Below are 27,141 nucleotides of genomic sequence, written 5' to 3'. Positions count from 1 at the left end.
CATGGCATTCTTCCACGTGTGTCTTGAGTGCATTTAGACTTTGGTTTTTCCATCTTTAAGCAGATTGACACCACTGTGAAATACATAGTAAGCCAGCTATTCTCACCATAACCTAGAGAAGTGTGCTAGAATGTTTGTTTTAGTTTCCCACAGGAAACTTGGCTCTTCAGCACTATATATCTTTACATGAAGGCTGTGTCTAAGGTATAGTCTGATACCTTCAAGGAACCTGAAAAAAATTCTGCATGTAAGAAGCTTCTATTTATTTGTTTCTCTATGCCTTTGCAGATTGGCATGGTAGCTTGGAAAATGACCCTTAAAAGTCCTGAATACCCAGAAGGCCGAGATATCATTGTTATTGGGAATGACATCACATACCGAATTGGGTCCTTTGGGCCGCAGGAGGATTTGCTGTTTCTTAGAGCTTCTGAGCTTGCCAGGGCAGAGGGTATCCCACGCATCTTTGTAGCAGCCAACAGTGGAGCAAGAATTGGACTGGCAGAAGAAATTCGTCATATGTTTCATGTGGCCTGGGTAGATCCTGAGGATCCTTACAAGGTACAGACTAAGCAAAGATAAAATTTCAAGACAATATATGGGTGTGTGTGTGTGTGTGTGTGTGTATGCGTCTACACAAATAAAGAGGTTGGGGAAGAGGTAGAGGTTTAAGTTCAAAAGTCAGCACTTAAAGTGAGCCATAACCATGTTGGAGACAAATTGTCTCTCAGTATATTCTCCTAGGTTTTTTTTCCCTCCAGCTTTGAAATAGATTGCTGTTTCTTGGGTTGAACACTAGAGGAAATAGATATGCATTCAGCATGAGACATGCTAAGCCAGAAATATCTATCTTTAAACTATTCCACTGTGGCTTCCAGGACTTATGGTCAGTCATCTACAAAAGCCCTTGTATCCTCAGCTTCTTCTCTGATTGTTCTGTACTTGAAATCTGCCTATCCTCTAAAGACACCCGCTTTCCCTGTAGCCCTCTTAAAGACTGACTGATATCTCTCTTCTCTCTTTCCCTTGTCTCACTGAGCCTGGAGAGAGAAGAGTGTCTTCTTTGTGCCTCATCACTACTTCCAGGCCCTTCTCCCCCACCTTTCTCTCTGGAAACGCCTATCTTCGAATCTCATGTCATCAGACTGTGCCACACCACCACTTACTAGAGTGGTCCCCACCTCTTCGGTCACTCCTTCTCATTCTTTGCATGTTTTATTTGCTGGCACACTGTCACTCTCCCCAACATAATGAGCCCTGTTATAATTCTGGGTGACTTCTATATCCATATACACGATCCATCCCATAATTCAGCCTCTTAGATCCTTGACTTCCTGTCTGCCTCCTCTTCCCCATGATCTTGATTTCAGCCATCCCTTTCTTTGCCACCCCTCCATCCTGTGTTTCCAACTCTTTCTCTGTAGTACACCAACTCCAGCAATCCTTTGAACCCACCGGAACCTGCAGCTGTCGGTGCTCCCACCTTCTATCCTTCTCTCCCTCACATGCTCAGCTTACATTCTATGGTCAATCATAGGTTAATCATTATAATTGTATTATAATTACCACCTTCCCTATACCCTCAACTCTTTTGCTTCTCTCCTTATTCTGCTTACTCTGTCTCTTTACAAAAAACCTTGTTTAAAGCCAATATTCTCCATCTACTCACATACGTGAACCTGCATAGCTGAACGCTGATAGAGAAAAATATCCCGTGCTATAGACTGGTCTTACTTTAAATTCATGTATGAGCCTCCCGAATGACAATTTCACATCTTCTCCTCTCTCCTTAAACTGCCAAAACCCTCTTGCCCCCTCCCCCCTCTTAGCTGACGACCTTGCTCCCCAGTTCACTGAGGAATTAGAAGGAACGAGAAGAGAGCATCCACAAGCTCTCACATATCTGCATCTGTGCCTTTATTCTCTGCCATCTCCCCTGTACTTTGGATGAACAGCCCCTGCTCCAATCTACGGCCAATCACTCCTCTTACACGCTTAACCCTTTCCTTCTTGCATCCTCATTTTTCCCCCTCTACTGAATCTACTTAGTCCTCCATTCACTATCCTTATTGACACCAAAGCTTCTTGAAAGAATTGTCTCTTCTTGCTATCTCCAGATACTCTCGTCCCATTCCTTTGGAACCCGCTTCAGTTAGGCGCGCACCCTCACCAGCCCACTGTAGCTGCTTTGTCGGGGGCATCGTGGATTCCATACCGTGAAATTCTGTCATAACTCTCAGTCTTCATCTGAGTTATTCGATGTCTCAGCAGCCTTTGACACAGTTGGTCACTCCTTCATCCTTGAAATACATTCTCCTCTTGGCTTCTACGGCCCCAGAGTCTCCTTTTTATCTTCCTAACTGCTCCTCTTCAGTCTCCTTCACAGAGACATCTTCTAAATGTAAGAGTGTTTCAGGGGATGATGGAAATAGTCTATATTTTGACTATGGTGGTGATTTCCCAAGTATCAACATTCATCAGAACTCATCACACTTAAAATCAATGAATCAATGAATTTTATTGCATGTAAATTATACTTCAATAGAATTCATATTAAAAGTGTATAAAAATTGTTGGTGACTGTGTTTCTTTTTGGGGTGATGGAAATGCCCTAGAATCAGAGAGTGGTAATGGTTGCACAGCATCAGAATATACTAAAAACTACTGAATTTTTCATTTTAAAATGGCCAGTTTTGGGGTGTCTGGCTGGCTCAGCTGGTGGAGCATGTGACTCTTGATCTCGGGGTTGTGAGTTCAAGCCCTACATTAGGCACAGAGCTTACTTTAAAAAATATGGCCAGTTTTGTGTTACATGAATTTTAACCCAAGGCCCTACATAGCTTTACCTTCCAATACCACCCTGCCGTCATCTCTTGCTGCAGACAGTCTTACTCCACGCTGGCTTCATAGGCTTGCTTACTCTTTCTGGAACTTCATGAGGCACAGTCATGCCTCCGCACTTCTGCACCTACAGTTCCTTCTGCCTAGAATCCCCCCCCACACACACACACACATCCTGATATCCTTGTGTTTTGTTTCCTCTGTTCTTTAAGGCCTTACTCATATGCCACTTTCAGTGAAGCCTTCCCTGGGCCTTTCTTTCTAAAAGTTCAACCCTTGCAACGCTTGTCTCCTTTCTCGACTCTTTCTTTTTTTCCTTAAACATTATAATCTCATTAATAGTATACGTTTTATCTATTTGTGTATTTTCAGTCTCTCTCACTAGTATTTAAGTTCCATAAGGCCAGGAAATTTTGTCTGTTTTGTTCATTCCTGTTTTTCCAGTGCCTGGAATAGTACCTTATGCATAAGAGGCACTCAGTAAATATGTGGTGACTGACATACTAATGACCCTCAGCACTACAAGGTTCTTGTCATAAGTTATACAAATTCAGTGGCAGATTCATGTCTCTCCCATGTTGTGCTCACTGGGGGACAAATTCATTGAGTTAAACGCTGGCATAATTTCTCACAGTATTTAAAACGTCGTCTTCTGCTTACTTACTTTCTTTCTTTCCTTTTTTTTTCTTTTGGCTGCGTGACTAATTCACTTAAGTTAAACACATGTATCCTATAACCCTACTTTGTGTGTGTATGTATGTGCAAAAATAATTACAAAAAGTTAGTATAATTTTTTAAATGTAAATAGAAATTACGAGTTGTTTATTGAAAACAGCAAAAAGCATGAATTCAGCGTTCACTGGTGATTATCACTGCGTAGAGTTCCGATTTTAATATTGCCCTCCCAGCTTTGTGATCCTTTCGATTATCTCTTACCTATTTATATTTTGATTGTGCTGTGGATTTGAGAACCTAAAGAATAGTAATCCACACAGTTCTTTAATTTTGTGTTGACATCTTTAACAGAGGTGTCACAAAAGATCAGAAAATGACCCTTTAACCCTGATGAAAATGAAGTGGGTGGAATATACTTGCAGTTGTAGCTACAAGATATCTTGTTTCAAGGACAGTCAGTGGCTGGAGAAATAGGCACCTTCCATCTTTCAAAGGAGAACTGTCGATGCTGGTATTGTATTTGACGAACTCTAGGAAACGATGTGGCACGATTTAAAGCTGGCTTTGGAAGAAGCTGTGTTATGCATGCTCTGCTGGGACTTCTGGTTATGTGCTGATGGCAAATAATGAGTTAAAAACTCTTTGTGCTTCACAGGGATACAAATATTTATATCTGACCCCTCAGGATTACAAGAGAGTCAGTGCTCTCAACTCTGTCCACTGTGAACATGTAGAGGACGAGGGAGAATCCAGGTAGGTGTACATGTAGTAGAATAACTTGGCCATGGATTAAAGAAAGGAGAATATGATCATTTCTTCCTCACTGTCCTGCTGATCATGACCTTGAAGAGCAGTGAAGATTGCTCGTTACGTGATCTGGAACTCTTAGGTTTGTATCGTAGCTCTACCACTAATTAGCTGAAAGACCTTATTGATTGAGGTTTTTAAATTATGTTCATAGCATTTATTCATTTTAGAAAAGTTGGAACATGTAAATAATTATGAAGAAGAAATAAAAATCAGCTACAATCCTACCGAGAGATAACAATTTTTTTTTTAAGATTTATTTATTATTTTCGAGAAAGAGGGCGCAAGTGTGAGCTGGGGGAGGGGCAGAAGGAGAGGGAGAGAGAGAAAATCTGTAGCAGACTCCCCTCTGAGTGCAGAGCCCCTCCTCCCCCCATGGGGCTCGATCTCATGATCCTGAGATCATGACCTGAGCAGAAATCAAGAGCCGGACTCAACCAGCTGAGCCACCCCGGTGCCCGAGAGATAACAATTATTAATGTATATTATATTCTTGCTGTCTTTTCTGTATATATAGGCCTTCTTTCTACATAATCAGAATCATAATAAAAAACTCTTTTGTAATTTGTTCTTTTCACTAAAAACTATTTTGGGGGAAATTTTTATGTATTCTTAAAATATTTTTTAAGAATATGATATTTAATGGCTTCATAGTATTTTATCATAATAAATATATATTTTTTGAACATTCAGATTATTCCCACTATTTACTGCTATATTCCTGGGCTAAATGCTTTTTTATAAAAACTTTTAGGAATATCTCTCATTATTCCCTTTTGGCTAATTCTTAAAAGTGGAATTACTGGCCAAAAATATGTCTATTTTAAAGATATTTTTGATAATTTCAGATTGCCCTCCCACGATCTGCACACCCATCAGCAATATGAGAGTATTCCCCTTTAATTTTTCTCCCCCCTTGCCAATATTGATTATTGTCAATTAATAAGATAAAAACAACAATTACTTTAACTGGTATTTTTGAATACTAGTGAGGTTAAACATTTTTACAATCTATCTGCAAGTGTTTTCCAGAATGTTAATCAACTACTCCAGTATCATTTATTGAATAATGCATGCTTTCCTCACTTTTATAATAATCTCAACTCAATTACTAGGCTTTGTATTGTTTTTTTTGTGCTGTCTGTTCTTGAGCTAATGCCACATTATTCTAACTATTCTAATGGGGCAGATTTCCCCACATTCTTAATTTTTTTCACTATGTTTTATTAGCTATTTTTATCTTTTTATATTAGACTCATTTTTTTAATTACCAAAACTTTCCGTAATGATTTTGATTCAAATTACATTACATTTATAAATTAATTTAGGAAGATCTGACATCTTCATAATATTAACTTTTCCCAGCAAGAAACATGGTATATGTTTTTCCATTTATTCAGGTGTATCTTTTAAAGTTGTTGTTTTCTTCGTGTAGGTTATGCTAGAAGTTCCCAGTCTTTCTTGATTCATAACACCCTTGCTGTCTCAGTAATGTTTTCACAGCACCTTTGGGCTAAAAGATATACCCAATGTTTCTGTTTATTAAGTAGTCAGACCCAAACAACTTCATAAGTATCTATATTCTAACGATAATTATTTGGGAAGTATCAAACACATAAATGGAAAGCCTTTTTTTTTTTCATTTTTAAATAATTACAATTACTTACTAATGGGATATCTGCATCTGTACGAAATCTCAAGACAAATCCAAGATTCAGCTTGGATATAGCCACCCTTGTTTCTTATTCTGGACTGATTTTTTTTGTACAGAACTTGGGTTTTTTTTTCACAGAAACTGAAAACCCAGCTTGCAAAGATAGGACACTGTCAAAAGGAATGGAGCATTGTCTAATGTTTAATTATGAACTACCTAAACCTAGTAGTTCATGTGGAACCCAACAGATATTACATAACATAGTGTTTCTCCCAGATACTTAAAATATCCTGCAGTGCCCCTGGCATTGCACTGTGACGCCAGAGGTACCGTGGTGCACAATGTGGGTATAAGGGGATCTTGCCACTTTTTAAATGTTGATTCCTAAATATTTTGCACTTTTTCTTGCTATTCTGAATGGGATTCTTCGTCCCCATTGTATTTTTTAACTCTTTATTAAAGATATTTTAAAAAACTATTGATTTTGTGGGGCACCTGGGTGGTTCAGTCAGTTAAGCGTCTGCCTTCGGCTCAGGTCATGATCCCGGGGTCCCAGGATCGAGCCCTGTATTGGGCTCCCCACTCAGCGGGGAGTCTGCTTCTCCCTCTCCCCTCCCCCCCTTCGTGCTTTCTCTCAAATAAATAAAATCTTTTTTTAAAAAAAGCTATTGATTTTGTATATTGCTTTTGTCAAAGCAAGTCATTTTTCTCTCCGCTACAGTTTCCTCATCTGTAAAATGAAGATTAAGTAAATTAATAAATGTAAAGCCCTTAGCACAGCACTGAGTACATAGTTAGCAGCCAAAAATCCTGGCCACTATTATCTGTAATAATAGGATTTTACCTATCACAGTGGATTGCTGTGAGGATCAAAAATAATATGTATTTACGAATGTGTTTTGTTAATTGTATTATACCATACAAAGATTTTTATTACAAATAACATTAAAATTTAGTACTACTTCAAAGAATGATAGTCTTAATGGTAGAAGACTCAGAATGTAGAGCAGAAAACAGGAAATTTGTATTCTTTTTCATGTAATACAAAGGGAGAAGATGCCATTTAGCAAGACATGAATACCTGTGAAGCGATATGTAGTCCTTAGGAGGGAAAAGATCTGCTTTGCAGGGAAGGCTGACTGGACCCATGAGTGTTTGTGACTACATTGGCATGTGAGCCTTCCAAAAAGGACACTTTAAGCCCCCCTCCAATTATTGTGGCTCATTAACCCCTTAAGGGAGATTAGCTTTACCTGCAACATAACTGTAGAATTTAGAGCCTAGGTACAGAGCAAAAGGAAGAATTGGAGAATTCCTGGGAGAGGCTAAAAATAGAAAGGCAAGGGAATCTGGGAAGCGAAGATGCAAAGCCAGAGGCCAAGGATAAGGGCAAAGGGAGGAAATTGGTAGAAGGTTAGAAGTAAAGAATGAAGAGAACAGAGAAATATGAGGGCAAAAAAAGTAGTTTAAGAGCCACTGTGGGATATTTATTTATTATTTCAATTTATTAAGCTATGCCCAGTGCCAAGCTTTCTGGGTACACACAGAACAGTAAATAATATACACCATTCTCTACTTCCAATTTTGTATTTTTCCTTTCTTTTATTAGTTGCATTCCCCATCTCCCACTTTCCATTATCAGCTATCACTCCTAATCCCCTGCCAAGAAGACGGATGAGTGGTTCCCACTGGATCCACAGGATGCTTTCTGGACACTTGGCCAGTATTTCACTTCCACACACATTCCACTTGCCCCTCCAGAACATCAGGGCCAGGACCCCTCCTTGTATGTACAGAATATTTACGAAAGAGCAGGAATGGGCATGTACTGTTTTGATCTTAACCCTTAGTCCCCATCTTAGAAAGAGAAAGGATTTTTTGACTTGAGAAATTGGGCTGAGCATTCTCACTCGCCTCTGAATTTTTTTTTATTCCTTTGTAACATTTATCTAAAAGTGTTGATTTAATGGCTTTTGCTGATTATAGAGAGATCTACATTGACCCCACTTTTAAGAAACTTGTTCTAGAAAGTAAGAGAGGGCATCTAAAATCGGAGCGCCATCTATGTGTCGAGCCCTTTCTTTGTTGCTTTAATTTAACTCTCATGTCAACCCTTAGAGGTAGACATTATCTCCATTTTACAGAAGTTACTATTATCTGCAGAGTTACATGGCTGCATGTGTTAGAGCAGGGATTTAAACCTGTCTGCTTAATTTCAGATTTGCTCTTTCTGCTATACTGTATTGCTTCCAGCAAAAATAGGCACCAAGCTAAGGAGGAAAGATACGTGAATGAAAAGTATAAGAAGAGTAGAGAGCGCTGGCTTTAAATAAGCTTTTAGGATGCTTTTAGCAGCCTTTTAATGGTGATTATTATTTTAATGGATTGTAATTCTTGTGTTTAACCTTTATAATTTGGCATGGCTGTATCCAATAGGTACAAGATAACTGATATTATTGGGAAGGAAGAGGGACTTGGAGTAGAGAACCTTCGAGGCTCTGGAATGATTGCTGGAGAATCCTCATTGGCCTATGATGAGATCATCACCATCAGCCTGGTAAATCTTAACAGAATGTGACATTTTTGAAGAACTGACTGTGTGACTAGGAGGATTTTTTTTTTTTGGTCCCATCTCTGCTATTCAGTCCCAAATGAGAGCATTTCTTAAAAATTATATATCTGCAATTTGATTTTAACTGTGCATTACAATGTAAATAATTGAATTTCCCAGATAAACCTAGCACCTCGTTTTAGCCTTTAGTTTAACTTTTTATTTCTCTAAACATTCTAACAGAGCTGTAACAGCTTGAATTTCTTTTTTACTGCTTGCCTTATTCTTACCCCTAGTGTAGATACCAAGCATCTGTGAAAGAGGCAAAAGTATAAGAGAAGTAAAGGGCCTATGAACCTTTGAGTGTCTAATACTTGAATCATTCAGCAAATTCTCTACCTTCTTTTCTTTGGGGAATTATGGGGCTTAATATTATTAATCAGGAAAACTTTGTAAAGGGGCGCCTGGGTGGCACAGCGGTTAAGCGTCTGCCTCCGGCTCAGGGCGTGATCCCGGCGTTACAGAATCGAGCCCCACGTCAGGCTCCTCCGCTATGAGCCTGCTTCTTCCTCTCCCACTCCCCCTGCTTGTGTTCCCTCTCTCTCTGGCTGTCTCTATCTCTGTCAAATAAATAAATAAAATCTTTAAAAAAAAAAAAAGGAAAACTTTGTAAAAAGCAATCTTTTTTGTTATTGTCGTTAATGTGGATTTTATACATCTATGCCTTAGTTCTTACAGCTTGGGAGGGACGTAAATACATGACATGTAAAATTTATTATTTTTTCTCTCTCGCTCTCTCTTTTTTTTAATTTATTCTTTTTGAAGGTTACATGCCGGGCCATTGGGATTGGAGCTTACCTTGTCCGGCTGGGACAGAGAACCATCCAGGTTGAAAATTCTCACTTAATTCTGACTGGAGCTGGGGCCCTCAACAAAGTAAGTTTCTAGGGTCTGGGAGAAGTATGTGAAGCTGTTTGAAGATGATTGTGAATTCTTAATTCAAGATCCTGATTGAGGAGAAACCATTCAGGCCATGCCTCCCTCAATCTATTTCCCTCTCCCTCCATCTTTCCTGACCATCGCCTTGCTTACCTATTCATTCATTTATTGTATTAAATATTTTGAGGACCTACTAGGTGCCAGGCACTGTTCCAAGCCCTGTGGATATGTTCGTGAACAAACCAAATATAGAACTCTTGCTTCAAAGGGTTTACATTCTGATGTCTTTCTAGAAAGAGAATTAATTGAATGCTTTTTTCCTGCCCTCCTTCCCTTTCTCTCATCTATGAATAAGTGAAGAGATCTATTCCCAGACGCGGAACTGTCTCTGAAACATCTTCTGAACGTGTTGACAATATCAAGTTTTAACGTTCTGAGAAATTTGTGAATGTACCTCTTAAAAAGAACACTTAAGGGTGGTCCCCTTGTACATAGAGGAAGTAATTGGTAAATATCGAATGGAGAGATGAGTGGACAGATGCATGGATGGATTGCTGGGAAAGAGTATGTCAAAGATTTATCATCCCTTGCACGAGATGCCTGGGTGACTCAGTCGATAGGGTGTCTGACTCTTGATTTCAGCTCAGGTCATGATCTCGGGGTTGTGGGATTGAGCCCTGAGTCAGGCTTTGTGCTCAGTGGGGAGTCTGCGTGAGGTTTCTCTCTTTCTTCTCCTTCTGCCTCTCTGCCCCCACCACCCCCCACCCCGTGCTCACCCTCTGTCTCTCTCTGTCTCTCAAATAAATACTTTAAAAGAGGGAGGGAGGGAGGGAGGGAGGGAGGAAGGAAGGAAGGAAGGAAGGAAGGAAGGAAGGAAGGAAGGAAGGAAGGAAGGAAGGAAGGAAGAATTCTTGTGCCTTTTTAATCCAAGCTCATAGGGGCTTTTCCAAAGGGGGGGAGAAGTTGGTGAGGTCACTGCTTGTAAGAGTGAAACTATCTAAGAATACCTGGGTATACAAAAGACGATGTAGTTCTGACTTCTCCCCTCAGACAGAGGAAAATTATTTTCTCTCCAGAGCCAGGAATATGTAATAGTCTGGGACTGGCTGGCTGACCTTGTGTAACTCATATAACCTCTCAGCTCCTCCGCTTTCTTTATCTGTCAAAGGGGGATGATAATTTACACACTTAAATGATGTGGTAGAGATCAAATGAGAAAACAGAAGTAAAAGTACCTGAGCACCTGGCAAAGCGTTGGTCCTCATGACAGCTTCAGTTCCCTTTTCTTCTGTCTTACATGATTTGGTGCTTTATCTTGAGTTATATGCATGTCGAGTTGTATCGGACACCGGGTTTACTAGCCTTGCACAAACTTTATCAAGCCTTGACTTTGCAGTGGAAGGATAGGAATCAAGTGTCCTGTTACCTCGTTTTTTAAAAGTTGTTACATCCATTGGTCCAATTAGCTTTCGGAGATGTCAGATGAGGAGAAACATTTGATATGATCAGTTTGCTCTCTACATTCCTATGAGGTCCGTATCCTTCTCTGGGCTTGCTTTTCCCTCCAAGGAAAGGCAAAGCAGTGCTAACAATGGCAAACTTGGATACCCCGGTCCCTTTTTGGAAAGTGGCTTAGAAATAAAGATTGTGACCTGCCACAACTGAAGGGAGACGATTGCAATGAGAGGAACTGCTGAGAGTCTTAATTTTTTTTTTAGGTTGCTCTTTTGGATATCTTCTTAGGACGAGATGTTGATGAATGTTGAAAAGAATCGTAGGTGTGATTATCTGTAAGGGTGGAATTTAAAGAAGACTCCTGTATTCGCATGATGTTCCCATACCTGGACAAAGAGCTAATTTCTGAAAGTATTTAGTTACGTTTTCTTATTTTCTCCCTAATGATATGTTATACACAAAAAACAATACAAAAAGCGAAGCTGTTGTTGCTGCTTCTGGGGGGTTTTGTTTGTTTGGGTTTTGGGGTTTTTTTTTGCCTTAAAACTTGCTAGTTGAATTTCATTTGTGCCATAAAGAAAGCACGAGGGAATTTTTCTTAAAATCTGGTTGAATTGTTCTGATCAGATTTATTATGTTCCCCCTCTTCCTAGCCTACTGGGCTGCTTGTTGAAGGAGAAGTGTAGTTGCAGGGGAAAAGACGAGGAAAGCTGCAGCTGTAACTTACCAAACAATGCTCCTTTCCAGAAGGACATTATCATTTGTAGCTGAAGGGAGTGATCAAGTTATAGAGGTTACCTAATCCTGCTCTGCCGGCTTCACTGTTTTCACGTCAGCGCCTCTTATGTACACAAACATGTTGTTGGAAGACACCCGATTTCATGCAAATTCATTCAGAATGTCCTGTGTGCCCCTTCGCCTATCCAGTATGAAAAAGGACAGTATACGGAAGCTGCACGCTTAAGATTGCTTCCTCCGACTCACTCCTTTTGCCTGTTCTGTCTTTGTCTAGTGGTGTCTTTCCACATCTCTGTTTGCCTTTCTTTCTGTAGGAGTCTCTCTGTCTCTGGGTGTGTGCGGGTCGCTTTGAGTGCCAGCCTCTTCCTGGGTGAGTGCTCGTCTCTGTCCCTTTGTGTCTGTATCTTGCTTCTTGATCCCTCTCCTTCTCTCTGTGTGCCTCCCTGAGTATCCATGTGTGAGGAAGTCTTTGTGTGTGTCTGAAAACAGTGTAGAGCCTCCTTAAGCCTTGGCCATTTTGCTCGGGTATGCGTGTACCTGTGCAAAGTGGAAACGGAGGTGGTATACGCAAGCTTGAGACTGTAAACATTTGACCCCCACCTTTCTGAGTCCTCATCCTTTATGTTAAACATTGGGGTGAAGAATAGGAAGGGAAGGGGTGTGTAGAGGTTGTAGGAAAAAAGAAATCTGTGTGTGCAAGTGCCGATCCCGTTGACCCCTTTGAAAATTGAAATAATGATAATGCGCGTCTCCTGACTGCATCAAAGTATCAGCACATCAAAAGCCAGGAGGCATGAAATGCAAATGATAAAGTGAAAGCAGATGGATTGTGCATGATCGCCTGATGCCCAATGAATTTTAAAAGGTGCCGGTTTGCAAGGGAGGGTAGGGTGGGGGTTGGGGGTGGGGGGACTGAAATAAACACGTTATCCCTGCAATTTTTTTTTGTTCTTGACGCTCACTCCTGACAATATTTTTTCACACTTGAGTGAACACCCACTCCATCTTTCTCTCCCTTTCTCCCTCTTTTCTCTCTCTCTTTCTCTCTCTTCTCCAACTCCCTCCCCCCCCCCCCCACCTCTTACACGTCTCAGGTCATGTCGCTGCAGCTCCGGTGGAAATAATAAGATATAAACCACGAGGTTGTTATTTGCATAGAAATAGCATGGAGCCCCAGGCAGCAAGGGAGAAGGACACAGGGATCATTTGTCTAAAATTTTAATGAAAACTTTTGCTGAGGCAGAGATTTTTTTGAAACTTTCTTTCTCCCTGCTTTTCTCCTCCCCTCCCCACCCCACCCCCAAACCCCATCACTGATTTGACTTACCATGGTTCAATTTGAAGAGAAAGAGTTGACACACCACATATCATACTCCTGTAATACAGCAACATGTAAATTGTTTGTTCCTTTAATAGATATGAAGCTGGAGAGACACACATTCCCAACTTAATACATTGCACGTATGCGTCAAGCTTTTATGGCCACACTCCATCTCAGTGCACACGTGATGTTGCCTGTCGTTAGCCGACCTGTTTTTAATTAGTTTAGACCTTCCTACCTTTTGCTTCCAAAGACTCTTACTTTTTAAAGGTTTTCTTTTTGTAGCCAACAGTAGTAACCTGCAAATAAAATATAAATATTCTAGCGGTTTCCTGTTTTTTACGTTCAGTGTTTTTACTGTACATTTACACATTTTATTCATGGGCACAATCCTTTGCCACTGTGTCTTTTGTTCCAAAACCAGAAAGTGCTTTCCGCATTTGTATTTTTATCTCTTTCCCCTTGTTATCTTAGTATTTGTATAATCTCTTTCCTTGTCTGTCTTGCTCTTGGTTGCCCATAGTTATTTGTAAAACATTCAGAATATTACCAAGTTGAGAAGTGTGGTACCTGGGTTTTCTTAAGTGCTGCAGAAACAGATTTGCCATTTGAACTAAAGGCAGTGGGCTGGTGATTAGAAGCAGTCTGGATGACTTTATTTGAAACTTAAAACCAAGGACATCAGTCCAGCTCCTTGCGGCCTTCTGGGGTGAGCTAGTGGTGTCAGGGCTGTTTCACAGATGGGAAGACTAAAACAGAGATAAAGTGACTTGGCTCCATTGGCAGAGACTAAATCAGCATGAGAACATGAATTTCCATGTCCCCCAAGTTTCATTCAAGATGGGCTCAGTCCCTTGTGCTTAGTGTCCATAAGGCCTGAGAAGAGAAGTTGCTCTGGTCATTTTCCTTTTTGTGCAAATGTCATGAGCATGATGCCATGACTTAGAGAAGCTTCCAAGGGTCTGCGATGTCATGTCACCCAAGGTAGAAGACCATAGGTTCCTAGCTCTACAGATAGTAGGCTATAGGTGGCAGATGGCTCAGAATGCCTCACCGAGTGGTAAGGCAGACCTGATGGACAAACTACATGGCTCGAAGGGTGTCATGCTAGTCTGGGAAAGACAACAACCTATGTGCTTGGGGAGCTGGCAATATGGGACCTTAAGGGACTGGGACAGTTTGTATAGTCATAAACTCCTGAGTCAAGGTGCCACTGGGTATTTCCAGGAACTTTCAGTTTTACTTGCCCCACTCCATCACTCCTCTCTGTTTCTTCGCAATATATTTAACATGACATTAGGTTGTGGGCAGGCTTGAAGGACTAGTATTGTAAGGGAACATTGATGTAAATGAGAGCTGCTAGTTCCCAGTCCATCCCCGAGACGTAGTGAGGTATACACAGAGAAATCAGAATTTGCGATTTATAGCCTGTCCTAATTGTCTGTGGAGATAGGCATGTGCCAATGGCTATGATAGATGGATTATAGATTCGTTCAGGAGTTGATATGTGACATTTTAAAGCTTCTCCTTTGGCGGGGGGGAGAATCCCATAATATCATCTCCCTTTCCCTGTTTCTACTGAATCTGCCAGGAAAAAAAGAGCTTATATGGTGGTGTGGCTAGGGCTATATATGTTAGGCCTGTAGGGCCCTAATTGTAATCTTGCTTTTGAGACATGATACAAGTCCTTCTCTGGATCTCAGTTTTCAAACATGTTTTTATGTGTCTGTGCAATATGAAATGTGAAGTTGTTACTCACTTTGTTGGATACAGTATCAGAGTTCCTCCCATGGCACCAGTGACCTGTACTGTATGTTCTCTATACTCACCTGTGACTCTGTGACACAAGATGAGAGAGTCATGGAGGCTCAGAAGGGAAGGAGAGAGGGACGCCTGGCTGGCTTAGTCGGTAGAGCATGTGACTGTTGGTCTTGGGGTTGTGAGTTCGAGCCCCACACTGGGTGTAGAGATTACTTAAAAAATAATAATTTTTTTTGTTTTTTTTTAAGGAGAGATAATTTAGCTCTTGCCGTGAGTCAGCATTGTAACTGTCACAGAACTTAAAGAGCTGGAATGGTTAAGAACATGGACACTAGAGCCAAATTACCTGGGTTTAATTCCTGGCTCTGCCACCTACTAGTTGTATGACCTTGGGGCAATTTTCTTAACTTTCCTGGGTCACAGTTGTACTAACTGTAAATGAGGATAATAATAGTACCTGTTCACCAGGTCTTGTGAGGATTAAATGAGTTAATATAGGTAAATCACTGACACTGTTGTAGTGTTCCCTAAGATGAATATAGAGTCCTTTCTCATTGCAACTTATGTTCCAGGCCCTGGGAAGGAAATACAAACACAACCTTCTCTATACTTTCTGGTCCTTTGAGGGCAAAAATTCCTTTAAGAAAATGTTAGATGTCAGTCCTCACATTGGCAATACGTTCATGTATTGACTTTCCCAATGGATGTTATCTAAAGACAATTACCATACTTTGGAAAGCCATTAACGTCAGAGGCACCATGTTCAGTCCTGATAGGGTAGTATATGTGTCAGTCATCTGTCTACAGGAGTCCCCAAGGACTTGTTGATACAATAGCCCATAATCACTCTAAGGATCAGACCAGCAATTTGCATTTTTAAAAGTCCCCAACTACTTATTTTCACAATAGACAGTCCCTGTACTCCGGAAGCTCCAGATGGGCTCGCTCTCCTTTTAAAGAGGGCATTTGAGCTTCCTTTCTTAGTAAGCTTCTCTTTAGCATTATGAATGAGTTCTCAGAAGGGATTGCAATGGGCACATCTCCTTAGTTTTCTAGCCCTGTTCCTCAATTCCCCAAACACACACACACATAGACGGGCAAACCTGGCCCCGTGTGGAGGTGGTTTTGTGTTTCATTTGATGTTCCTCGGGTTTGGTAGTCCTTCAGGGGGGTGTTTTATGTTTCACCTTGGTTCCTTAGGTATGTTTGACTCCATTAGTGAGTCATTGTGATCTGCCCTCAGCCTGATCCTCTGGTTTGGAGATCTTGCAGGGTAGAATTTCCCTTCAGAGTTCCACTGGAAACATTGCCTCTGAGAGCCCTCTGTAGGTATGGTGGCTTGGAAACTAATGACTTGGGAGAACCTCAGATAAGTATCAGTGCTGAACTTCTAGATGAAGTGGAAGCTCTGAGGCCCTGCCTGGGGCATTACATTTAGACTCAGGAATTACCGTCTTGGACAGCCTCTTAAAATTTGCTCAAACTTCTTGAAGTTACAAAACCTTTAGATTAAAAAAAAAAAAGAAGAAAGAAAGAAAAAGCAAACAAAAACTTTTGATCATTCCCCTCCCTGCCATTACTAGGTGAGTAACTTTGGGCTTTCATCTATTTGGGCCTCAGTTTCCTCTTTATAAAACATATTTCCCATCTTAAGGTGAAGACCAGAAGATCTCTTAACTTTAAATTCTCTTTAATTTCTAGTAGTCTTATGCTGTGAAGATGTATATTAATTTGTAGCCAGGGAACCATGTTAGGCTGGAGAGGGAGAGGATAGATTGGGGATGAGTGTGGGTAAGATCTAAAATAGTTGCTACATATTAGGGTGTTATATACTAGAAAGATTACATATTAGTGATGTGTGAAGTTATTACATAGTAGCAAGATTAGGAATGGGAGTTGTAAAGCATAATTATTGAAAAAATTTCTTCATCTCATTTCTTATCCATATTACAAAAAAATAAATGCCACATAGTAATGATGGTGGTAATGTTGTTACTGTGGATGACAGCAACTGGCCGTAGAATTATAATTGTTGGGAGTGGAAGTTCCTCAAAAGTCCATTGTTTGAATTTCCTCTGTAATACCACTGCCAAATATTCATTCGGTTATGCTTGCAAAACCCAACTGAACGGGAGCTCAGTACTTTATGAGCCAGTCCCTTTCATCTATATGAAGTTCTTTCTTACATTTAGCTAGTCTGCTCCTTTGCATAGACAGACTAGTTCCTCTTAAAAAGTGGTATTCAAAATTAGCAAAGCAGCTCCCAGTGTTATGGTGTAACCTGTGTGGAACTGAATGGAACTAAAATCTTTCCCTAGTACTTTGCTTTCAGAGTCTGGCCTTGTCTTAAGAACAAGCATAGTAAAGATGAAAATGCTATCGAAAGATAGAAAGGAAACTGGATTCGTAAATAACATTCTTGCCAGTCAAAACTGTGAAATAAGTCAGAATTACAAGAGGAACAGCTAAAACTTACACCATTTGGAAGTAGTCTCTAGAAGGTTGGGGGTCTACAGTGTCATGCAAGGCTTTAACAGCCTGACTATCTCCTGCTTCCCCACCACCTACCTTGTTGACCCTATACACGGTTGGAGAATGTCTTCTTGGGTGCTGTGTATTTAGATGCTAGTTAAAACTCACTGGGTCCAAAGTTAGGTAGTACTTCTTTCAGGAATCAGTAAAGGTAATGTAGACTGAGGTACTCTGAAGCTCTAAGGGCACACAGCCAAATCTAAAATGCTAGAATTTATTTCCCTCTCACATCAGCGAGCAGTCTCCGGCTCACTTTCTATGTGTGCACCTTGGTCATCTCTCCGCCCTGTCTCCAGAGTGTCCATTCCAACTTCCAGGATTGTGCTGCTTTCTGAGTGTTGGAGTGAAGAAATGCCTCTGTCTTACAGGTTCCGTAGCATGCAGGGTCTCTGCGCTTTCTGCCTCTAGCAAAACATTGTCCCTGAACTCAAGCTGAGAGCCCTCTTAGGACTGTGAGCATGATACCTTGGGCAGAGCAGTTCAGCTTCTTCATTTTCCAGTCAGTCATATGTTACACCTTCTTATGCTGGATTTTCTTCACCTTTCTCTCTTTCTATAAATGTTCGTAGCTCTGTCTTTGTAAATTAGTGCTCACTGGAAGCTTTGTTATTCCATTTACCCTTCTCTTCTCCCTTTAACCTTTCTTCTCCCCAGCCCCAGCCTGAAACCCAAGTAAATTAGCTTCTCACCCCTGCCCCCCAGTTTAAAAAAAAAAAAAAAAAAGAACCATATTCCTCCAACAGTGTCTGTTCTTGGATTTGCAGTCAGCAGCCATCTCCAATAACCATCAGGCTGTCAGCTTTGCAGCTCCCCACTACCTCCCACCTCCCCCATCACTCACCAGAGGAAAAAGAGAGCCAGAGCAAGAGCTTGAAATATATCATGCAATAGTGTATCATGAATTTGTTGTGAATCACAGTGGTGAAGCAGGTTTATTTATTTCTGAGACCTTAAATCAATACAAAGTAGGTCTCTTAGTTCTGAAGCTGGGATGGAGTGTGAAAAAATGAGCCCATTGTACTCTTAAAACTTTGGGGAAAGGAGATGACAGCTATATAATTCCATTTACCAGGCACTAGGGGCTTTAATGTGAAGGTGACAGGGAGCTCTTTGTGCATTTAGAGCACCATATCTTCTAAATAAAAGATCTGTAGACTTGATAGTGGAGCATAGCTCCAAGTTTAATAATCTCCAAGCATTAGACCGAGCCAATATGTTCCCAAGTCAGAGAGTTCCCCCCCCAAACACTCATAAATTAAAAGTGCAAGAACTGCACACGTTGGTAGATTAGGAATGCAAGGACTCCAGTCTTTCGTGGGAGAAAGACAGACCTGGGCTCTAGCTGTGCACAGGCTGCGGTGTGAATATGATAAAGACACAGGAAATGGGACTGTTTAGAAGCCTGGCTCCTGGCTGTTCATCATTCTAGGGGGACATTCCCTAGAATGCTGGATCCAAATCTAGCTATGTCCCCTCTCACTCATAGTGGCCATCTTCACACATCTAATCAGCTAATGTACACAGTCAGGAGTGTTGAATTATGAAAGGAGAAGCTTTAAGAGCTGGTTAGATTGAACTACAGATTACCATGCCCAAGCGCCAAGTTTTTCTGTTGATTCTTGACTGGTTCCTAATTTTAATAATGTCTCAGTGTCTGGAATTTAAGCCTTTCAAAATAGTATGCACAGAAGAGAAATTGAGAAATCAGTGTTATTAAGGAAAAGAACCCACCCAAATTTCACTAACAGCATAAGATGCAAATATGAGAAGTGAAGACCATTGGAACATATAATCAAGTTTTCAGTATCTTCATTTTCTATCTGACCCATTGATAAAATATGCCTTTTCTCAACAGATAAAGCAGGTTTATGCAGCTCAGTAGAGCCACCCTAATATAATATGACTTTATATTACAGTTACTAGCTTAATTCAGGCTCAGGTAAAGAATTTCAAAAGAAAAACCCAGTGTCTGCACTGGGGAAAACTAAAAGGATGGGAAAATTGAACCACTCATTTTGCTTAAAAAAGCTGCTACACTTCTATAACACTAATATGGAAGATTTCTTTTGCTTGTAGTAGCTCAACTTGCTGAAAATATAAATCAAAGCTGAGTTTTTATAGAGCACTAAGAATTATGGCAGTTCGTATGCATTTACTGCATGCCGGTTATGTGTAAAGTTCTGTTCTTGTGCTGTGGGTATACAAGGATGATTTCTGCTTTCATGGAGCTTCAAATTTAGACTTGAAAGACAGTAACAGACTTTTCATGTGTTCTAAGGGTAAAAACATAAAATCGCTGCCCACCACATTTAAATAAGAAAACACAAAACGGCTGCCGAGATGAGCAGTTGGTGTGACTCCACAAGAAGCCAGGCCCCAGCAAGCACTGAACTCTTTGCCTAGCCGCTGGTGGGCACAGGCACACAGCCCTCTGCCTTTCCACACCAACCTCGTGTCTTATATCCTCGTCAGAAAACCACTGGGATTTTTGAAACGTTTTCCATCTTTTGAAAACATCTGATAGAAGAATGTTATTAAGAATATATGAAGAATTCTCACAACTCAATTATAAGAAAACAACACAGTCATTTTAAAAATGGGTTTAATTTGGAGGCACCTGGGTGGCTCAGTCAGTTAAGCATCCAGTTCTTGATTTGGGCTCAGGTCATAATCTCAGGGTTGTGGGATGGAGCCCCATACTGGGCTCCACACTCAGTGGGGAGTCTGCTCGGGATTCTTTCTCTCCCTCTGCCCCCCCAATCCCACACTCTTTCTAAAATAAATCTTTTTTAAAAATTAAAAAATGGGTTTAATTTTTCTTTAAAAATTTGAGCAGACATTTCATCAAAAAGATATGAGGATGGTAAATGAGCACATGAAAGGATGTTCATCATTAGGGAAATGCAAATTTAAAACCATAATTAGGTACCACTAAAATAAAGGAAAACTATGTTTTTAATAAAGAAAATTTTTAACTGACAGAACTAAGTATTTGTGAGAATGCAGAACAACTGGAACTCTTGTACATATTGGTGGAAATGTAAAACAGTACAGCTACTTTGAAAAAGTTTAAAGAAGAATGAGATCTTGCCATTTGCAACAACATGGATGGACTTAGAAGCTATATTGCGAAGTGAAATAAGCCAGTCAGAGAAAGATACCTTGTGATTTCACTCCTATGTGGAATTTAAGAAACAAAACAAATGAACAAAGGAAAAAAGGCAAAAAAACAGACTCTTACTACAGAGAACAAAATGGTGGTTTGTAGAGGGGAGTTGGATGGGGGCGACGCATGAAATAGGTGAAGAGGATTAAAAGTACACTTATCTAGATAAGCACTGAATAATATATAAAATTGCTGAACCGTTTTGTTGTATACTTGAAGCTGGTATAACACTGTATGTTAATTGTACTTCAATAAAAAAAGAAAAGAGAAAACGTTCACCTTTTTTTAAAAAAAATATTAAACATTTGCCATACAACCTAGCAGTTCTATTCCTGGGAGAAATGAGATTTACATCCACACAAAAACCTGTCCACAAATGTCAATAGGAGCTTTATTCATAATTTCCCCCAAACTGGAAACTACCCAATTACCCAACTGTCCACCAAGAGGCAAACAGATGAACAAGTTATAGGTATTTCTATAAAATGGAATACTACACCGCAGTGAAAAGGAACTTCTGACACCTACGTTGGCATAAATGAATCTCAGATGCGTTACACTAACTGAAAGAAACTAGATTCCAAATACTATGTAACATATGACTCCATTTATATAACATCCTAGAAAGGCTAAAACTGTTGAGGCAGAATGCATGGGAGAAGGAAATTGATTACAAAAGAGATAAGGGAAATTTTTTAATTCGAGTGTAGTTGACATACCATACTGGTTTCAGGTATACAACAAAAGTGTTTCAACCGTTGTGTGCGTTATGAAGTGATCACCACCGTACAACTAGCTACCATCAGTTATCATACAAAGTTGTTACCATATTGGGGTTTTTAAAAAGATTTTATTTATTTGTCAGGGGAAGAGAGAGAGAGAGAGAGAGAGAGCACAAGCATGGGGAGTGGCAGGCAGAGGGAGAAGCAGGCTCTCCATAGCAAGCAGCCCAATGCAGGACTCAGTCCCAGGACCCTGAGATCATGACCAAGCTGAAGGCAGCTGCTTAACCAACTGAGCCACCTAGGTGCCCCACCATATTGTTAACTACATTCCTTCTGTTGTACATTACATGCCCATGACTTACTTATTTTGTAATTAGAAGTTTGTACCTTTTAATCTCCTTCCCCTATTTTGTCCACCCTCCCACGCACACACTTCTCTCTGGTAACCACCATTCTGTTTTCTGAGTCCATTTGTTTGGTTTGTTCATTTGTTTTTTAGATTCTGCATATAAATGAAACCATATGGCATTTGTCTTTCTCTGATTTATTTCAGTTAGCATAATATCTTCTAGGTCCATCCTATTATCACAAATGGAAAGATTTTTTATGGCTGAGTAATATTCCATTATACACCCACACCCCACACATCTTCACTATCCATTCATTTATTGATGGACACTTGGGTTGCTTCCATACTGTGGCTATTGTAAAAAATGCTGCAATGAACATAGGAGTACATGTATCTTTTTTAATTAGTGTTTTCATTTTGTTTGGTTAAATACCCAGAAGTGGAATTTCTGGGTCATATGGTAATTCTATTTTTAATTTTTTGAGGAACCTCCATACAGTGGCTGCTCCCATTTGCATTCCCATCACCAGTGCATGAAGATTCCCTTTTCTCTTCATCCTTCTCCAACACTTGTTATTTCTCATTTGTTTGTTTGTTTTTGATACTAGCCATTCTGACAGATGTGAGGTGGTATCTTATTGTGGTTTTGGTTTGCATTTCCCTGATGATTAGTGATCTTTTCATGTGCCTCTCGGCCATCTGTATGTCATCTTTGGAGAACAGAATAGATCTTTGTCTATTCAGGTTCTGTGTCTATTTTTTAATTGGATTGTTCATTTTTTTGATACTGAGTTATGTGCATTCTTTATATATTTGGGATATTTACTTATTGGATATATCATTTGCAAATATCTCCCATTCATTAGGTCGCCTTTTCATGTTGTTGATAGTTTGCTTCACTGTGCAAAACCTTTTTAGTTTGATGAAGTCCTATTGGTTTATTTTTGTTTTTATTGCTCTTGCCTGAGGAGACCAATCCAAAAAAATATTGCTAAGACTTATGTCAAAAAACTTACTGCATATGTTTTCTTCTAGGGGTTTTATGCTTTCCAGTCTTAAATTTAAGTCTTTAAGCCATTTTGAGTGTACTTTCATATATGCTGTAAGAAAATAGTCCAGTTTTATTCTTTTGCCTGTAATTGTCCATTTTTTTCCAAAACCATTTATTGAAGAGACTGTCTTTTCCTTATTGTATATTGTTGCCTCCTTTGTTGAAAATTAATTGGCCATATAAGCATGGATTTATTTCTGAATGCTGTATTCTGTTCCATTGATCTATGTGTCTGTTTTTGGGCCAATACCATAATCCTTTGATTACTTACAACTTTGTAATATAGTTTGAAATCAGGGAGTGTGATACTTCCAGCTTTGTTCTTCTTTATCAGGAGTGCTTTGGCTATTTTGATCTTTTGTGGTTTCATAGAAATTTTAGGATTATGTGTTCTAGTCCTGTGAAAAATGCCATTTTGATAGGGTATTTTGATGGGGATTGCATTGACTCTGTAGATTCCTTTAGCTAATGTGGACATTTAAACAATATTAATTCTTCCAGTCCATGAGTATGGAATATCCGTCCATTTATTTGTGTCTTTTTCAGTTTCTTTCATCAGTGTTTTATAGTTTTCAGAGTACATCTTTCACCTCCTTGGTTAAATTTAATTCTAGGCGTTTTATGCTTTTTGTTGCAAATGTAAGTGGGATTGGTTTCTTAAATTCTCTTTCTGCTAGTTAATTATTAATCTATAGAAATACAGCAGATTTCTGTATATTAATTTTGTATCCTGGAACTTTACTAAATTCATTTATTAATTCTTATAGTTTTTTATTTATTTACTTGAGAGAGAGAGTGAAGGAGCAGGAGGAAGGTCAGAGGAAGAGGGAAGAATCAGACTCCCCGCTGAGCAGGGAGCCTGATGTGGGGCTTGATTCCAGGACTCTGGGGTCATGACCTGAGCCGAAGGCAGACACTTAACTTAACCGACTGAGCCATCCAGGTGCCCCAGATCTAATAGTTTTTTGGTGGGGCCTTTGGGGGTTTCTGTATAGTATTATGTCATCTGCAAATCATAACAGTAAATAGGTGTTTACTTCTTTTCTAATTTGGATGCCTTTTATTTCTTTTTCTTGTCTGATTGCTGTGGCTAGGACTTCCAATACTGTTTTGAATAAAAGTGGTGGCAGTGGGCATCCTTATCTTATTCTTGATCATAGAGGGAAAGTTTTCAGCTTTTCACTGTTGAGTATGATGTTAGCTGTGGCTTTGTCATCTATGCCTTTTATTATGTTGAGGTATGTTCTCTCCATACCCATTTTGTTGAGTTTTTATTATAAATGGATATTGACTTTTATTAAATGCTTTTCTGCATTTATTGAGATGATCATATGATTTTTATATTTCTTTTTGTTAATGTGGAGTATTACATTGATTCATTTGCAGATATTGAACCATCCTTGTATCACTGGAATATATCCCACATAATCATGGTGTATTAACCTTTTAATGAATTGTTGAATTTAGTTTGCTAGTTTGTTTTTTTTTTTTTTTTTTTTTAAGGATTTGTGCATTTACGTTCATCAGGATATTGGCCTGTAATTTTTTTTTTCCCTTTGGTGGTGCTTTGTGGTTTTGTTATCAGGGTAATGCTGGCCTCATAGAATGAGTTCAGAAGTATTCTTTTCGGGACACCTGGGTGGCTCAGTTGGTTAAGCGGCTGCCTTCAGCTCAGGTCATGATCCTAGGATCCTGGGATCGAGCCCCGCATCGGGCTCCCTGCTCAGTGGAGAGCCTGCTTCTCCCCCTCCCTCTGCCTGTCGCTCTGCCTACTTGTGCTCTCTCTCTGTCAAATAAATAAATAAAATCTTTAAGAAAAAAAAAGGAAGTAGGGCGCCTGGGTGGCACAGCAGTTAAGCCTCTGCCTTCGGCTCAGGGAGTGATCCTCTGCCTTCAGCTCAGGGCGTGATCCCGGCGTTCTGGGATTGAGCCCCACATCAGGCTCCTCCGCTATGAGCCTGTTTCTTCCTCTCCCACTCCCCCTGCTTGTGTTCCCTCTCTCGCTGGCTGTCTCTATCTCTGTCAAATAAATAAATAAAATCTTTAAAAAAAAAAATGGAAGTATTCTTTTGAATATTTTAGAATAGTTTGAGAAGGATACATATTAACTCTTTTTTAAATGGTAGAATTCACCTATGAAACCATCTGGTCCTGGACTTTTGTTTTTTCGGGAGTTTTTGGTTACTGATTCAATTTCATTAATAGTATTTGGTCTGTTCAGATTTTTTATTTATTCCTGATTCAGTCTTTGAAGATTGTATGTTTCTAGAAATGTATCCATTTTTTTCTAAGTTGTCCTATTTGTTGGCATATAATTGTTCATTGTAGTCTGTTATGATCCTTTATATTTCTGTTGTATTGGTTGTAACTTCCCTTTCATTTCTGATTTTACTTATTTGGGCCCTCTCTTTTTCTTATGAGTATGGCTAAAGGTTTATCAATTGTTTATCTTTTCTAAGAACCAGTTCTTAGTTTCATTGATCATTTCTGTTGTCTTTTTAGTCTGTTTCATTTTATTTCCACTCTGATCTTTATTATTTCCTTCTTTCCACTAACTTTGGGCTTTGTCCTTTTTCTAGTTCATTAGGTTTAAGGTTAGGTTGTTTATGTGAGGTTTTTTTGTTGTTGTTGTTTACTGAAGTAGGCCTGCATTGCTATGAACATCTCTCCTTAGAACTGCTTTTGCTGTATCCTATAGATTTTGGAATGTTGTGTTTCCATTTTCATTTGTCTCAAGGTATTTTTTGATATCCTCTTTGATTTCTTCAGTGACCCATTGGTTGTTTAGTAGCAAGTGTAGTGTTTATCCTCCACATGTTTGTATTTCTTTCCAGTTTTCTTGTAATTGATTTAGAGTTTACACCATTGTGGTCAGAAAAGATGCTTGATGTGATTTCAGTCTTCTTAAATTTATTGAGACTTGTTTTGTAGCCTAACATATGATCTGTCTTGGAGGATGTTTCATGTGCATTTGAAATGAATGTGTATTCTGCTGGTTTTGGATGGAATGTTATATACACATACACATACATATCTGTTAGGTCCATCTGGTATAATGTGTCATTCAAAGCCACTGTTTCTTTGTTGATTTTTCTGTCTGAGTGATCTATCCATTGATATAAGTGGGGTATTAAAGTCCCCTGCTATTATTGTATTACTGTCAGTTTCTCCCTTTATATTGGTTAATATTTGTTTTATGTATTTAGGTGCCCCTATGTTGTTTGTATAGCTATTTGAAATTGTTATATCCTCTTGTTGGATTGATCCCTTTATCATTATGTAATGCCCTTCTTCGTGTCTTCTTACAGTATTTGTTTTAAAGTCTATCTTGTCTGATATAAGTATTGCTACCCCAGATTTCTTTTATTTCCATTTGCATGGAATATCTTTTTCCATCCCTTCACTTTCAGTCTGTGTGTCTTTAGTTCTGAAGTGAGTCTCTGATCTGAAGTGTAGGCAGCATATAGGTGGTCTTGTTTTTTGTTTTTTTGTTTTTTTTAATTCATTCAGCCACCCTATGTCTTTTGATTGGAGCATTTAGTCCATTTATGTGTAAAGTAATTATTGATACATATGTACTTACTGCCATTTTGTTGATTGTTTTCTGGATGTTTTTGTTAATCTTCTCTGGCACTTTCTTCTCATACTCTCTTCCTTTGTGATTTGGTGACCTCTTTAGTGTTATGCTTACATCCCTTTATCTTCTGTGTATCTATTATAGATATTTGGTTTGGAGTTACCATGGGTTCATATATGACATCCTGTGTATATAGAGCTATTTTAAGTTGATGGTCACTTAAGTTCAAGTGCATTCTAAAAGCACTACATTTTCACCCCCCAACCCACATTTTATGTTTTTGATGTCATATTTTACATCTTACTATTTTGTGTATCTTTTGACCTCTATTGTAGGTCTGGATGATTTTCACTACGTTTGTCTTTTAACCTTCATGCTAATTATGTAGATAGTTGATCCACTACCTTTACCATATTTTTGCCTTTACCAGTTAGACTTTTTCTTTATAATAATTTTAATAATTTTCTTATTTCTAGTGATGGCCTTTTCCATTTAAAGAAGTCCCTTTAATATTTCTCGTTAAGGCTGGTTTGGTGGTGATGAACTCCTTTAGCTTTTGCTTGTCTGGGAAACTCCTTATCTCTCCTATTCTGAGTGATAACCTTGCTGGGTGAACTGTTCTTGGTTGTAAGTTCTTTCCTTTCAGCAATTTGAATATATCATGCCACTCTCTTCTGGCCTGTAAAGTTTATGCTGAAAAATCAGCTCATGGTCTTATGGGGGTCCCCTTGTACATAATAAGTTTTTCTCTTACTTCCCTTAAGATTCCCTCTTTCACTATTGACACTTTGATTATACTATATTATAATCAATATAGTGATGTATAGTATAGTGTTATGTCTTGGTGTGGATCTCCTTGGGTTCATCTTATTTGGGACTGTGTTTCCTGGATTTGGATGTCTGCTTCCTTCCCCAAGTCAGGGAAATTTTCAGCCATTATTTCTTCAAACAGGTTTTCTGTCCCTTTCCTTTTCTCTTTTCCTTCTGGGACTCCTATAATGC

The 27,141-nt window shown here is 39.3% G+C and overlaps 1 protein-coding gene across 9 annotated transcripts in view; it reads left to right on the top strand.

Moving 5' to 3' along the window:
- Nucleotides 1–27,141, top strand: part of ACACA (acetyl-CoA carboxylase alpha) — a 280,609-nt gene that overhangs the window by 204,461 nt on the left and 49,007 nt on the right. For all 9 annotated transcript variants that reach the window (XM_045773207.2, XM_045773206.2, XM_045773203.2 and 6 more), the window contains 4 exons: nucleotides 289–558; nucleotides 4,169–4,266; nucleotides 8,411–8,531; nucleotides 9,351–9,461. In XM_045773207.2, the coding sequence (XP_045629163.1) occupies nucleotides 289–558; nucleotides 4,169–4,266; nucleotides 8,411–8,531; nucleotides 9,351–9,461 (600 nt within the window). The remainder of the gene's footprint in view (nucleotides 1–288; nucleotides 559–4,168; nucleotides 4,267–8,410; nucleotides 8,532–9,350; nucleotides 9,462–27,141) is intronic.

Source organism: Ursus americanus, chromosome 23 (genome assembly GCF_024610735.1).
Source record: "Ursus americanus isolate L20-20 chromosome 23, mUrsAme1.1.p, whole genome shotgun sequence".
In the NCBI taxonomy this organism is placed as follows: Eukaryota; Metazoa; Chordata; class Mammalia; order Carnivora; family Ursidae; genus Ursus; species Ursus americanus.
Note: the sequence above shows the minus strand (reverse complement) of the source record. Positions and strands in the feature narration are given on the sequence as shown.